Source organism: Silurus meridionalis, chromosome 16 (assembly GCF_014805685.1).
Source record: "Silurus meridionalis isolate SWU-2019-XX chromosome 16, ASM1480568v1, whole genome shotgun sequence".
Lineage (NCBI taxonomy): Eukaryota > Metazoa > Chordata > Actinopteri > Siluriformes > Siluridae > Silurus > Silurus meridionalis.
The window spans coordinates 8,017,735-8,029,938 of NC_060899.1; the positions used below are offsets into that span (position 1 = coordinate 8,017,735).

Sequence of the window (12,204 nt, forward strand, 5' to 3'; positions counted from 1 at the left end):
CCAGTGAGTGTATGTATGGTTGAGTGAAAATGAGTAATGAAAAACCATTACAAAGGTTAATCATCAAACCAAGGACTCACTTAGCAGACTGCTTAAATCTTTTTACCAATTTATTTGTTATATGACACTTCATATGCAGGTGACACATTGGCCTTTTGTTTGTATAATAAACATAGTCGGCTTTGAGCCCTTTCCTGTTTGCAGTGGTTATGGACAGGTTGACGGACGGGGTCAGACAAGAGTCTCTGTGGACTATGATGTTTGCGGATGATATTGTTATTTGTGCTGAAAGTAGTGAGCAGGTGGAAAAGTGCCTGGAGAGCTGGAGGATGGAGCTGGTGAAGAAGAGTGATAGCAGGAGTGATTTGTGATAGATGGGTGAAAGGGAAAGTTTATAGGACTGTGGTGAGACCTGCGATGTTGTATGGTTTAGAGACAGTGGCACTGACTAAAAGAAAGGAAGTGGAGCTGGAGGTAGCAGAACTGAAGATGTTGAATTTTTCGTTGGGCGTGACGAGGATGGACAGGTTCAGAAATGAGTTTATTAGAGGGACAGGGCATGTAGGACGTTTTGGAGACAAGGTGAGGGAGGCGAGATTGAGATGGTTTGGACATGTACAGAGGAGGGACATGGGGTATATCGGTAAGAGAATGCTGAGGATGGAGACACCAGGAAGGAGGAAAAGAGGAAGTCCAAGGAGGAGGTTTATGGATGAGAGAAAACATGCAAGGGGGTATGGAGACAGATGATCCGCTGTGGCGACCCCTAATGGGAGCAGCCAAAAGAAGAAGAAAAAGAAAAAGATGTATATTAAACATAGTTTACTGTTTAAATGTGATTTTTCACGCTTCTCTCTATATTCCTATTAACCTGACCACCAGTAAACACAATCATGATACTCTACTCACAGGAAGCCAGCAGTATCCTGCTCAGCTGGTATTATTAGCTGTATTATTCCCTTATTATTACACTAATGAGATAAAAGATCTAGATTTGATTTCAAGTGTTGTATCTGCATTTAGAATGTGTTGTCGAAGAGAAATGTTTTTTTTACACTATTCAACTTTTTTACACTATTATTTACACTATTTACACTATTATTACTTATAAATTAACTAAAATCTGGACCAGAATTCATAAACCTTTCTTAAACCTTTAGGAAAACATTTATTTATAAACATATTCATTCTAAATAATAAACACATATTCTGAAAACACACTAACAATAAAATTTCTTAAAATGTATTCTGTTATAATTGCATAATATTACATACACAGTAAGAATATGTACCAGCATTTACTGAAAGCCCTTGATATGTAAGTCTTTTTTATAATTTCATTGATTCTAATTAAATTAATTGCCAATTCTAAATTGTTAATTTATTTTTTTAGAAAAATTACCAATGCACCTCTGCAATAAAAAGGTGTATTTATTGTCAAATTTTGCAATTTCTGCAGATAGGTGACAATCTGAGCTAGACACAACATTAGCACTCTGAATATTCTATTACAAAATATAACATTATTGATAACAAATCATACATTAAACATATGCAATCATTTATTACAAACATCTTTATTTTTGTCTCTCTTACACACACTTACAGTCACACAAGCAAATGTTTACAAAACTGCACAGATTGTATTGCTTAACAAAGGTCATTTATCTTTACCAAAACAGTTTCACATATATTTCTCTTTAAAACTTTAGAAAAGCTGCACATATCCTATACAGTCAAACAGTACATCCATTACTATTGCAAGAGCTACATGAAAAAAGAAAAATCATTCGAAATTAACAAAGTGACGAGATCCAGCTGATGAATTCTTTTAAGAAGCATCACCTCTCATGTCTCTTCCCTGTTTTCTGCACTGTATACACAGAAGAATAGATAAGAGCCATTTGTAGTGTCAGCCATTTTTAATTAAACTACGTATGTATTGATTGGTACATAGTATCCATATTGGGACTGATGCTGGCCTAAGTCTCTGGATTGGTATTTAATTTGATTTTGGAAAAGTGCTTTGCCAAACTTAATTTCTTTACCCCAGCATTCTTAACAATATAATTGGTCAATGTGATAAGCAGCAGTTGATGCTTTCTTCAATATCTCTTCAAGTAAAATAGATCAGAAGAGTTGCATTTGATTAAATTAGACTTTAAATAATGTTCATTCCAAACTCTAGAGTTAGAAAACAATGAGATAAAGCTGTCAGAACAGAATATAATTTGCGCTTATATATAATTAACTTACGCTGCTTGTTGAAGCGTAGCCTGGATCTGCCAGCGTCGCTGTTCATTTATGGGGTAAAAGTAGAAGAACGCCATTCCAACTAGTAGCAGACAGATGGGCACCGGGGCAAACAGCATGTGCAATGTAGTGATCACTCTTGAGTCATGCCTACAAGCACCTGGCTGGTACCCTGCAAAGCTGAGAAGGTGATGTGTAGGTTATGTATTTCATGTGCTTTCAAACAGTGATTTTCTCCTTCCTTACTATCTTCCAGCTGTTGTCTAAATTCTATAATGATTAATTAAGTATAACAATGACCTCACTGGTTAGCTTTATAGCATTTATGGCAGATCTACAGTAGTTAAACAATTATTAAACACAGAATTTCTACCCGAGTAGCTAATAATTTAAATAAAAAGGCTAAAAAAACATCTAATTGGCAGGCTTTGGTGAAGTTGCTGGATAGTTAAGTGCTATAGCAAAATATACATAAGCCTATGTTTGCTAAAGCTTGTTGCATCATACCAAAAAAGACTTGAGGCTGTCAATTCCTGCCAAAGGTATTTCAACTAAGTACTATATATACACACACCGACCAGGGATAACTTTATGCCGTTATTATTGAGCTACAGGACCACACAAGCCAGCCTTCACTCCCCACATGCATCACTGAGCCTTGACCGCACTGGTCTGTGTATATATACAAGCTTCCGTGTGAGCCACCATGAAATAGTAATTGAAGCCTTGTAATGAATAAAATGAATCCTTACTGAAGTGCAAGTGTAGAAACACCGTGTGACACACCTCCACCAAGCTTGTTAAAAAATACATAGCAAGCGTAAAACATGGGCTCCAGATCAGTGTATGATGGGTTCTTCACCTTAAAGTCATCCACCACATCTGGTAGCATTGACCTGCAAATAAACAAGATAATACTATAAAATAATAAAAGAACCAGTACTGCGATTTTTCTTTACCATTATCAGATATTATATCAAGTAATCTTCACAGATGGCAAATAGCAGGCATGAAAACACACAATAATGATAAGGTATTTACTATAATGTCATTTATTTTAGCAAAGAACTACAAAATGTAACACTATTATTTTACCAATATGTTTTCTTTTCATTTTGTTTTTTGATTATTGGGTTTCCTGTTAGAATTTGAAAGTTTACAGTATATAAATCCCAGAGTGAACTCACCAGGGCAGTAAATAAAGGGATCCGAGACTGGCACCAGCCAAAATGGACAAGATGACAAAGATGAGAAAATTTGTCTTTATGATAGATATTATGATGAGAACAGGAATATAAATCTAAACAGAAATAAGAAAACAAAAAGGTGATTTAGTTTCTTGATTTTAAAATGTGTTAAAATGTGATGTACGCTTACCCATATGTACAAAACATTTAAAAAACTAACACAGAAAAGTAGAAAATGCAAATATTAAAATCAAACAAATCATAAGCACAATAGCATATCCAAAAGTACAGTCGCAATTTTAAGAACAACAAACAACAAACACAATAGTAGTTGTGTCTCTAAATTCACAGTTATATTTCTTTTGTGTTTTTGGTAGGTTTAAGTGTTTGGCCCTTATGAACCCTTTTACGATTAACCTTATTTTTTAAATATTTTTAAATTAAGGTACTGTGTAATATCGACATTGTTATGTACACTTGGGCATAGATTAGAAGACAATCTCACTGTTAGTCCAATGAAGATGGTGGTCTTCTTGCCCAGCCGGACCAACAGTATCTGCCATAATGGAATGGACAAAGTGGCTGCTGCCTATTCACAACATAATAGATTTAGTTTTTATTAATAATGTGGAATTATTGATTAAGAACAACACACTGGATATTTATGTAGTATTTTAGTCTGATAAGCTGCACACATAATCACTTAGAAAATTTATATATATATATATAAAGAGAGAACTTACATTATTTACCCTTGGAATATTTTATTATTTTATCCATCCTATAGTCAAGCATGGAGGTAGTGCTTTTGCTAAATATATATATATATATATATATATTTAGCAAAAGCACTACCTCCATGCTTGACTATAGGATGGATAAAATAATAAAATATTCCAAGGGTAAATAATGTAAGTTCTCTCTGTGCAATAAGTAACAACTAACCTAATATTACCACCTTCTATTTTTGGCTTATGATTATTTTATATAGGCTTGGCCCTACAATACCTCAACACCACAGACCTAAACCATAACACAAGCAATGCAAAATGCTCAGGCCCAAGTCCTGAATGTGTAGACAAAAACAGAGAAGGGTGAACATGCAGGCCTGCTATTACGTCTAGAACACGTGACATTGGGTAAAACCATATCAAACTCAAAGCAAAGGAACTGCATACTAGTCCCTCTATAAATATCACATTATTTCTGCCTTTCAAAACATACTAAACCTGTCAAATTCACACACACACACACACACACACACACACACACACACACCAGAATAAATATGTCTAGGCTATAGGACACTTTACATTAAGGGTTAAAACCAAAGGCTTAACATTTATTAACACATGTGGAACATCTAGCTTTGAGTTTAAAAGGTGAAATAAAGATAATTTTAATTTCTTTCACTCGATTTGGTGTGTAATTCATATTGCGTTTGGATTTAGATTTGCATTATCATGTGTGATAATTCTCTCACTCAATTTTGTGTATAATTTATTGTATCAGTGCTAACTCTGAGTCAAATGCTTCCTCTCTAGAAATGTAAATGTGAGCCTGGTAAAATGATTATATAGGCATACAATGACAGAGCATTTACCAGTAATATAAGTACAAGGTGCTGAAAGTAAGCTCCCATTCCAGCTACATATGTACAGAAGAGAGCGTAGTTTCCTTGGCCCATCTAAAACAAACAAACAAATATCAAAGTTATGTGCTAGCAACTTGGAATATCATTATATTAGCATACAATTTATAGTAAACAACCATCAAATATATTTACAGTAAATTACTTTAATATCTTAGCATTGTATTAAAAGGAGCATAACACAGTATGCCTGCTCATTTGGCTGATGCAGGATATAACTGAGGTGAAGGTTAAGTATCTTGTCTAAACATGATAGTGCTGGGATTAACTACTACATCACCACAACAATACCACTACTAGCTTGCACTGATGCAAATATTTCTACCACTGAATTAATTCCACCAAAGACTGCATTGAATCGACAAAAGCTACTTGTGGTGGCTCAGTGCTTATGGTTTCCATTCAGCAATAAGAGCGGTAGTCTGTTCAAATCATCAACCAAACTTTATTAGAATTTAAACAAGATCTTCAGCTCAGTTGCACCCTGTGTCAACTGAAAGAGTAAATAAACGTTTAATATATTATGCTATAATATGTACAATATAATATAACATTACGTTACTGCACATGTTTTACAAAAGCTTCTAACCTGAAAAGCGACTGAAGAAAAGAGAAATCCAAGCACAAGTCGCACATATGGATTATGTCTCACAATCATTTTTATACTGGTTAGGTATGACACTTGTATTCGATCCAGCCTACTCAATGGTGCTGATAAAGAAACAGATGCACATCATATATATATATATATTATTTCCCATAAGTCAAGATAAATACAAACTATGAGAGATGTTTAGCACAGCAAACAGAATTGACTGATTGATACATTAAAAAAAATGTATAACTTTACTTACCCAATTGCTCCTTCACTCCCAGGAACAGCACACAGCAGCACAGGAAGTAGAGCGCACCTAACACCAATGCAGCAATCAAATAAGCTCTTTTCTGTAGGATTACAACACACACCGCCACTCTTTAAGTCTAAGACTTTTGTATAAATGACCCAAATATAAATTTATTTTAATTTTAATTATTTTTGAAAGAAGACATAAACTGAGTAAATACTAATTTATAGAATCTAACTTACATGTGTGAACCATACATCTTAAACTAACCTAATAATGGTATCATTTTTTCTAAATTAAAATGATCTTGAGGATCATAATTAAATTGAAACCACTAAAAAAAAGCTTGTCTCTGTTTAAAACAAAACATAAGCCTGTTTTTTTTTCTAAATAAAAAAAAATTGATTTCTGTTTGTTTCATTCATAAATCATTTTTTAAACTGTCATTTCCACTTACTTCCACAGTGTTTTGTATTTTGCATAGATACATGAATGTCTATGAATGTCAATTAAGTCCATTTAAAGAATGAATATTTATGAAACACAACCATAATTCATAATATGCATTGCAGATTTTTTAAATTTCTTTTACAGGTAATATATGTTCACACTGTACATTTCACATGCTGATAAATATAAAAAACTGTTCTTAAATTGATTTTGGTGGGTAAAAAAAGATGTGCTGCCCCGTGGCAGTGTGTTTCTGTATTGTTTATGTTGTTTTTTGTTCATATTGCAATTATTTGTTTCGAGTTCGTTAAATAAAAGATTAGCACCCACCTCACTCAACAAATGTTGTATATGTAAATAACATAAAAAAGCACCTTGTGCTGATGCTATTGAAATCTGGTGGCAGTGTATACAAACTTAATTCTTCAATTGTACCTGAAGAAAAGTTCTTCTTTCTGTTTTAGGAACAGTACCTTATGTAAAATATGTACTATGTGCATTTCTCACTGTATCCTGCAGTGTGTTCGTGAAAGGAGCGGTAGAGTTCTGGTACAGTGCAGATGAGTAGTTTCCATTAAATGCATTGCTTTCATTCAGCTCACTGCATGCGTGTGCTTTTTTAGCATGATACACCCCCACAATCTGTCCCTGAATGGTGGCTCCTGCCAATGTTGCAAACATTTCCATTCCCATCCCTACAGGATGAACAGTGTGGAGGAAAGAAGAGATAAAAAGGTAGGACAACAAAAACACAGATTAACATTTTTTTGCTAACGTAAGCTAATTTGATCTTTACAAATATAAATTTTCTGGCAATCATGAGTAACCATATATCCAAAATAAATATAAACAAATATTATTAGATATAGTTTCGATGGAGCAGAGTGGCATATCTCTAGAACTATGCAAATCAGCTGAGCAGGACATTTCCTCCTCATCACAGGAAACAGGAAATATCTTGCACATCAACTGGTGTTTCATAGAAACCTGCCCATTTATTTACCTCTAGGTCATTTACATTGAAGAATCCAACTTCTATTTGAAATATTGCTTTACCTATTTTTAGAATGACACATTGAAGTTGTAGCTTGTTGTAGACACAAAGTAGCTATCAGTGTAGATTTTCACATGTACTCCATGGAAATGCCTTGTAGGTTCCATTAACATAGCAGTATGTGGATATGCGATTCTACATTATCCTGAGTGTAATTTAACCCCATTTGTTCACCTGGTTGTCAATTCTCCCTCACCATCAAGCCCTCATTTATTGTATGACACCCAACAACAAGGAAAATTGAGGCAAGCACATGTCAAGTCATGTTCTGTTAATTAATCAAATGCACTTTTTTGCCATACGTCTAATTGCAATTGCACTTGAAAAAAGATTGAGGATGCGTCTTACTGTAGCCAGTTGCAGAGTCTCTGTCTTTTTGGTCACCACCCAAAAACATGTTTAGAGAAGTGTAGGGCACATGGTAACACTGAGAGAGAAAAAAATCAAAACAGTTTACGTAAATCATGAAAGCAGTGTATTCCTGCTGCTCTTGTTATTTAGATTAGATTAGATTAGATTAGATTAAATTAGATTAGATTCAACTTTATTTTCATTGTGCAGTGTACATGTACAGAGCCAATGAAATGCAGTAACTTATGCAGTAATTTAAACGCAGACCATGTGCATTAAACAATTTTTTTTAAATGTCTTTGGAAACAAACTAAATTTCACTTTTACTAGCAGAAATTATATTCTAGCAGACAATTACTTTTAATAGTGGTGGCAATGTGGAAGCAACAAGGGGCTTCACCAGTAATGTCAGTTCAATTATTTTTTTAAAAGACGTGAGCAAAAAATAGATACATCCACAGCCATAGGCATCAGTAGAAAGTAGAAATCTCTGTGGAAGCTCTGTAGAAAGTATAGCAAGAGGATCAATAACAAGCATGCTTATATTAATGGTCTTACACTCATTAATGTGTCAAAGAGACAGCACCAGCCTAAATACCAGCAAAAGCTGAAGGCAGGAGACATGTTTTCTTGGGGGGTGTACCACTGCATGATGTAAGAGATCACTCCCATTGGCATGGAGTACACAATCCTAGTAGAAGGGAAAATGTACAACAAAACAATGCACGCAAGAAGGTTTACAAGGGACAACACTGAAGTATTGGGATTAGAAATATAATGAATGCTTGAGGGAAAATTGGGAGTACAATTAAGTGTTTGTCATCAATACTCAGTCAGTACAAAGTTCCTTGTGCAGAGTCTTTAGCAATACATATTGTATATTTTGAAACCAAGCGTTATTGAAATAAAAAACAATTGTCCTGTTATGTATTGTGATTATTATTACTAAAAGTACTCAATTTAACCTCATGGTTTTACATATGTTGAGTGAAGTTAACTAAACCCAATGAAGCATAAACCTATAATGGGTTGTACATGCATAATGTGCTAATTACATAAAATATCAGGGTGTGTGGTATTTTATGTAATAAACACTTATTTCAATCTAAAAAATCTTAAAAATTGTATGCTCAATAAAGAATTACATCATCCATAGATCTTTACATTTTACATTTGCTTATCTTAAATTAAAAAAATGGCAACATTAATTTTAATATAATGTTTGATATAATGCCACATTTATTTTCAGCCTATGCCCTTCAGTCGATTTTAATCTTTGCCTTTTTATAGACAAAGGTTTGGGTACCTCTGCTATAGAGTAATGTAAATCTGAGGAAACAGAGATAAACATGTCAGTTAAGTCTTGCTAATGTGCTTCATCCTATCTTATACCTTACCAGGGAATAAGCTTTCCTAAGCGAGTTTGTCCACTCTTGCTGACCATGTAGCCCACTAAAGGGTCTGTAATCGCATCCCAGGCTTGACAAAGGAAAAGATTTACAGACACATAGAAAGGCGTCATCTGAAATATAGAATATAAATTATCCTGAGTTTAAGAAGAATGGCAGCATAAAGTCATAGTATATTATGATGCAAACTTCATTTTATATGTTTTAAAGCTTTTTCTGTTGGAAATATATATTCTGTAATCAATACAGAGTAAGACATGAGCACAGTCATCCCATATTGTAATTCTTAAATAAAGAAATTTGGAACAGCAAGAACATTTCTGAGAGCCAAAGTGAGCAAAAAGGGGCATTAATTAGTGAGGCAACCAAAAACCTGATAGTCACCATAGTTTAGCCCACTTTAACGCACCCTTTAATGTGTCTTGGGTATTCATGTGTCTGGCCAGTCTGCCGTAAAGCCCAGATTGGCAGACTGTTGCAGTAATCTTTAATAACGTGAAAATATTTGGTTAAAAGCTTGAATCTTGAGTAATTATTTTTGTTTACCAAAGATTCTTTTTAAATGGATTGGCCTGTGTTAACGAGCTCTGTGGACTACTAATTCCCACAGGGAAAAAAAAACAGATCTTAACAGGATGCCAAATGCTAAATATCTAGTGCCAAATACCTAGCTGAAATGGCAAACACAATGGTACGTGTTTAGAACTAATAATGCTGCAAATTTGCTCGGTTTCTTGGTAAGTGACAGTCTAAAGCATCTACAGTGGCAGGAAGCGATTGCTATCTATGACATATCTAGATCAGTGATCAGCTTAGAAATGTAACAACAATTACACTGTTTTCTTATAATTATAGTGTTTGATATAACAGATTAAATGAATGCCTACTGGATTCAAATGTTTGCTCAAACGTTTTTATACATTATTTGTGCTGCCCATTCAAGTTATAGTGTTTACCATATTCAAAATACGAGGTAATACCGTTTTACCTTTCGGCTGATCAATGTTTCCGTGAGCAGCTTCTGGGAAATTTGAGGTCTGAGAATTTTTGTTAGTGTGAAAGCTAGAAGTGAGCAGGAAGTATGCCAGGCCAAGTGATAAAATATTGCATTGCATTGTTAGTCACATTTGGCAGTCTTTACACCACATTCACCAAGCAACAGATTTCATAGACAAGTGTTATATTCAGACAGGAGTTTTGATACAGTGTCTGTATTAAAAAAGTGACATATAAAGATCTGACCTGCACAATATCCAGCAGGAAGATCTGCATGAAAAAACTTTTGGCATTAATTGTCATTTTATAGGGCATGCCTCCAATGGCATAGCACAGTTTCCTACTAAGTGGAATGTCTGGCTCTTTCTGCAAAGAAACAAAATCAGGGCAGCATGTCAAATCTGGATTCGTTTCAGTGCTGTTTACAAATAAATGGTGTAGTAGTGGTAGTAATGACATTTACTGTAGTATCAATCATAACACAGAAAGGCAAAAAGTTATATAGAGCATAGTATGGTTCCAAATAGGAGCATATGACATGTGATACATTTCAAATGATGTCAAAAATCACTTCAAAATACTTTTCAATTATCTGTTTATCGATTTTTTCTTAGGGAATTCAAATTTTTTGTTGTTTTATTCTAGGAAATTCTTGTCATGCGCTCCAGGTAATCACTTTACTCTTGTAAAAGCAAAATATCAACACCATTTTAGTTGTAAATTAGATTTGTGTGGTTGAATAAAGCCAGGCTTGATTTCAACCAACCCTGTGGTATAAATGGCAGGTATACTGCACCTTACAATCGGAGAGAAGTACTAAACGAAGGGAAAAAAGAAGGGAAAACAGCAAAACTCATCTCGCATTTTCTAAAAAGCATACGATTTTCAGGAAATATTTAATTGACAAATGATTCAAGAGTGAATGAGTGCACATCTCCCTATGCCTGGTGTAAAGCAAGATGAAGCTAAAATGTTTAGGAGTTAATGTCATGACTCAAACCCAAAAGAATTGCTTTAATGGGCCAAGAATTCTCAAGAGAGATTTACACATATACGCCTCTGACTGCAGTCATGGAGGTGGTCCAACCAGATGTTACCAGATGTTAAATTTATTTTGAATTTTAATATATTGGTGGGTGTTTATTGATTATATGGTCATTCTAACCATAGAATTTCTTTTCTTTTATTTTTTTTTACAAAATTGCGTTTATGGGTTATTTAAGGTTTTTTTTGTGTAGTATCTAAAATCTTAAACCATAATAAGGACACCAAATAAAGCATACACAATTTTTCCATGTTTTGGTCAAATGTCAGCTGTGCAAAGTGTTTTTGAATCAGTATGAGGTTAGGAATGATGAATGAAGTTACCTCTTGGATGTAGTCTGGTTCATCAGCACAAGCGATTGCCGCGCGCTGTGTGTGAGAGTCCATGGGCATCTTTGCGCGCCTTTGGAACAGATGTCCCTTGCAAACCCTTTGCAATTTGCAGGGAAAGAAGCTGCTCCTTTGGACGGTTAATCCTGCGCCACTGAATCACGTTATAATGGCTTCTTTGGTAAAACGCCCAGCTCCAAAAAAAAAAGTTATATTTGGTGTGAAGGAGCCGGTAGACGATTGTTCTTCTTGATACTTTAACGAGAAAGAGAAAATAAACACTCAGTGGGTTTGATTTATTTGCACACTACCGGTGTGTATGCAAACTGAAACCCTAAAGCAAAGCAAGGGTTGTTTCTCCACGAAGTGAGGAAATGCACCCTGAAGTCATTGTTTGTGTCCTACTTAGTCTACGCCCTCTTATTCTACCCCATTTACAAGAATAACGGGATTATCCCTAGTTTTTATATCCACAAAGCCATTCAACTGGTGCACATTTTCCAATTAAAGTTCATTAACCTAGACCCAACATAGTAAATCATGATCCTAACTTACACATGAAAAGTGCATCAAATAATGCATTCTTGTCCAATAGAAGTGCCCACTGTCCAATCTCACAATGCCCATGTGGTTA

The 12,204-nt window shown here is 34.6% G+C and overlaps 1 protein-coding gene across 3 annotated transcripts; it reads right to left on the reverse strand.

The window, feature by feature from the left end:
• Window positions 1-1,593: 1,593 nt before the first annotated feature.
• On the reverse strand, window positions 1,594-11,913 carry LOC124399094 (sodium-dependent lysophosphatidylcholine symporter 1). 3 transcript variants are annotated; one of them, XM_046869809.1, is made up of 14 exons: window positions 11,565-11,913; window positions 10,443-10,562; window positions 9,189-9,313; window positions 8,350-8,482; window positions 7,789-7,867; window positions 6,894-7,081; window positions 5,946-6,036; window positions 5,681-5,802; window positions 5,044-5,127; window positions 3,946-4,029; window positions 3,441-3,553; window positions 3,006-3,149; window positions 2,257-2,433; window positions 1,594-1,873 (listed from the first exon to the last, which is right to left on the reverse strand). In XM_046869809.1, the coding sequence occupies exons 1-14, from the start codon at window positions 11,631-11,633 to the stop codon at window positions 1,849-1,851; spliced, it is 1,554 nt and encodes a 517-aa protein (XP_046725765.1). In that variant the 5' UTR covers window positions 11,634-11,913; the 3' UTR covers window positions 1,594-1,848. The 3 variants fall into 3 exon arrangements, with proteins under 3 accessions (XP_046725765.1, XP_046725766.1, XP_046725767.1); XM_046869810.1 differs by lacking the exon at window positions 11,565-11,913 and having other exon boundaries at window positions 10,189-10,559; XM_046869811.1 differs by lacking the exons at window positions 8,350-8,482; window positions 9,189-9,313.
• Between the last annotated feature and the right edge of the window lie 291 nt (window positions 11,914-12,204).

Coding starts and splice junctions, on each gene's coding strand:
- LOC124399094 (XM_046869809.1), bottom strand. CDS start 11,633: ATGCCCATGGACTCTCACACACAGCGCGCGGCAATCGCTTGTGCTGAT. Junction 2,434..3,005: donor GTTTCTACACTTGCACTTCA/GTAAGGATTCAT, acceptor TCACCTTCTCAG/CTTTGCAGGGTACCAGCCAG. Junction 1,874..2,256: donor GCTACGCTTCAACAAGCAGC/GTAAGTTAATTA, acceptor CTGTGTATACAG/TGCAGAAAACAGGGAAGAGA.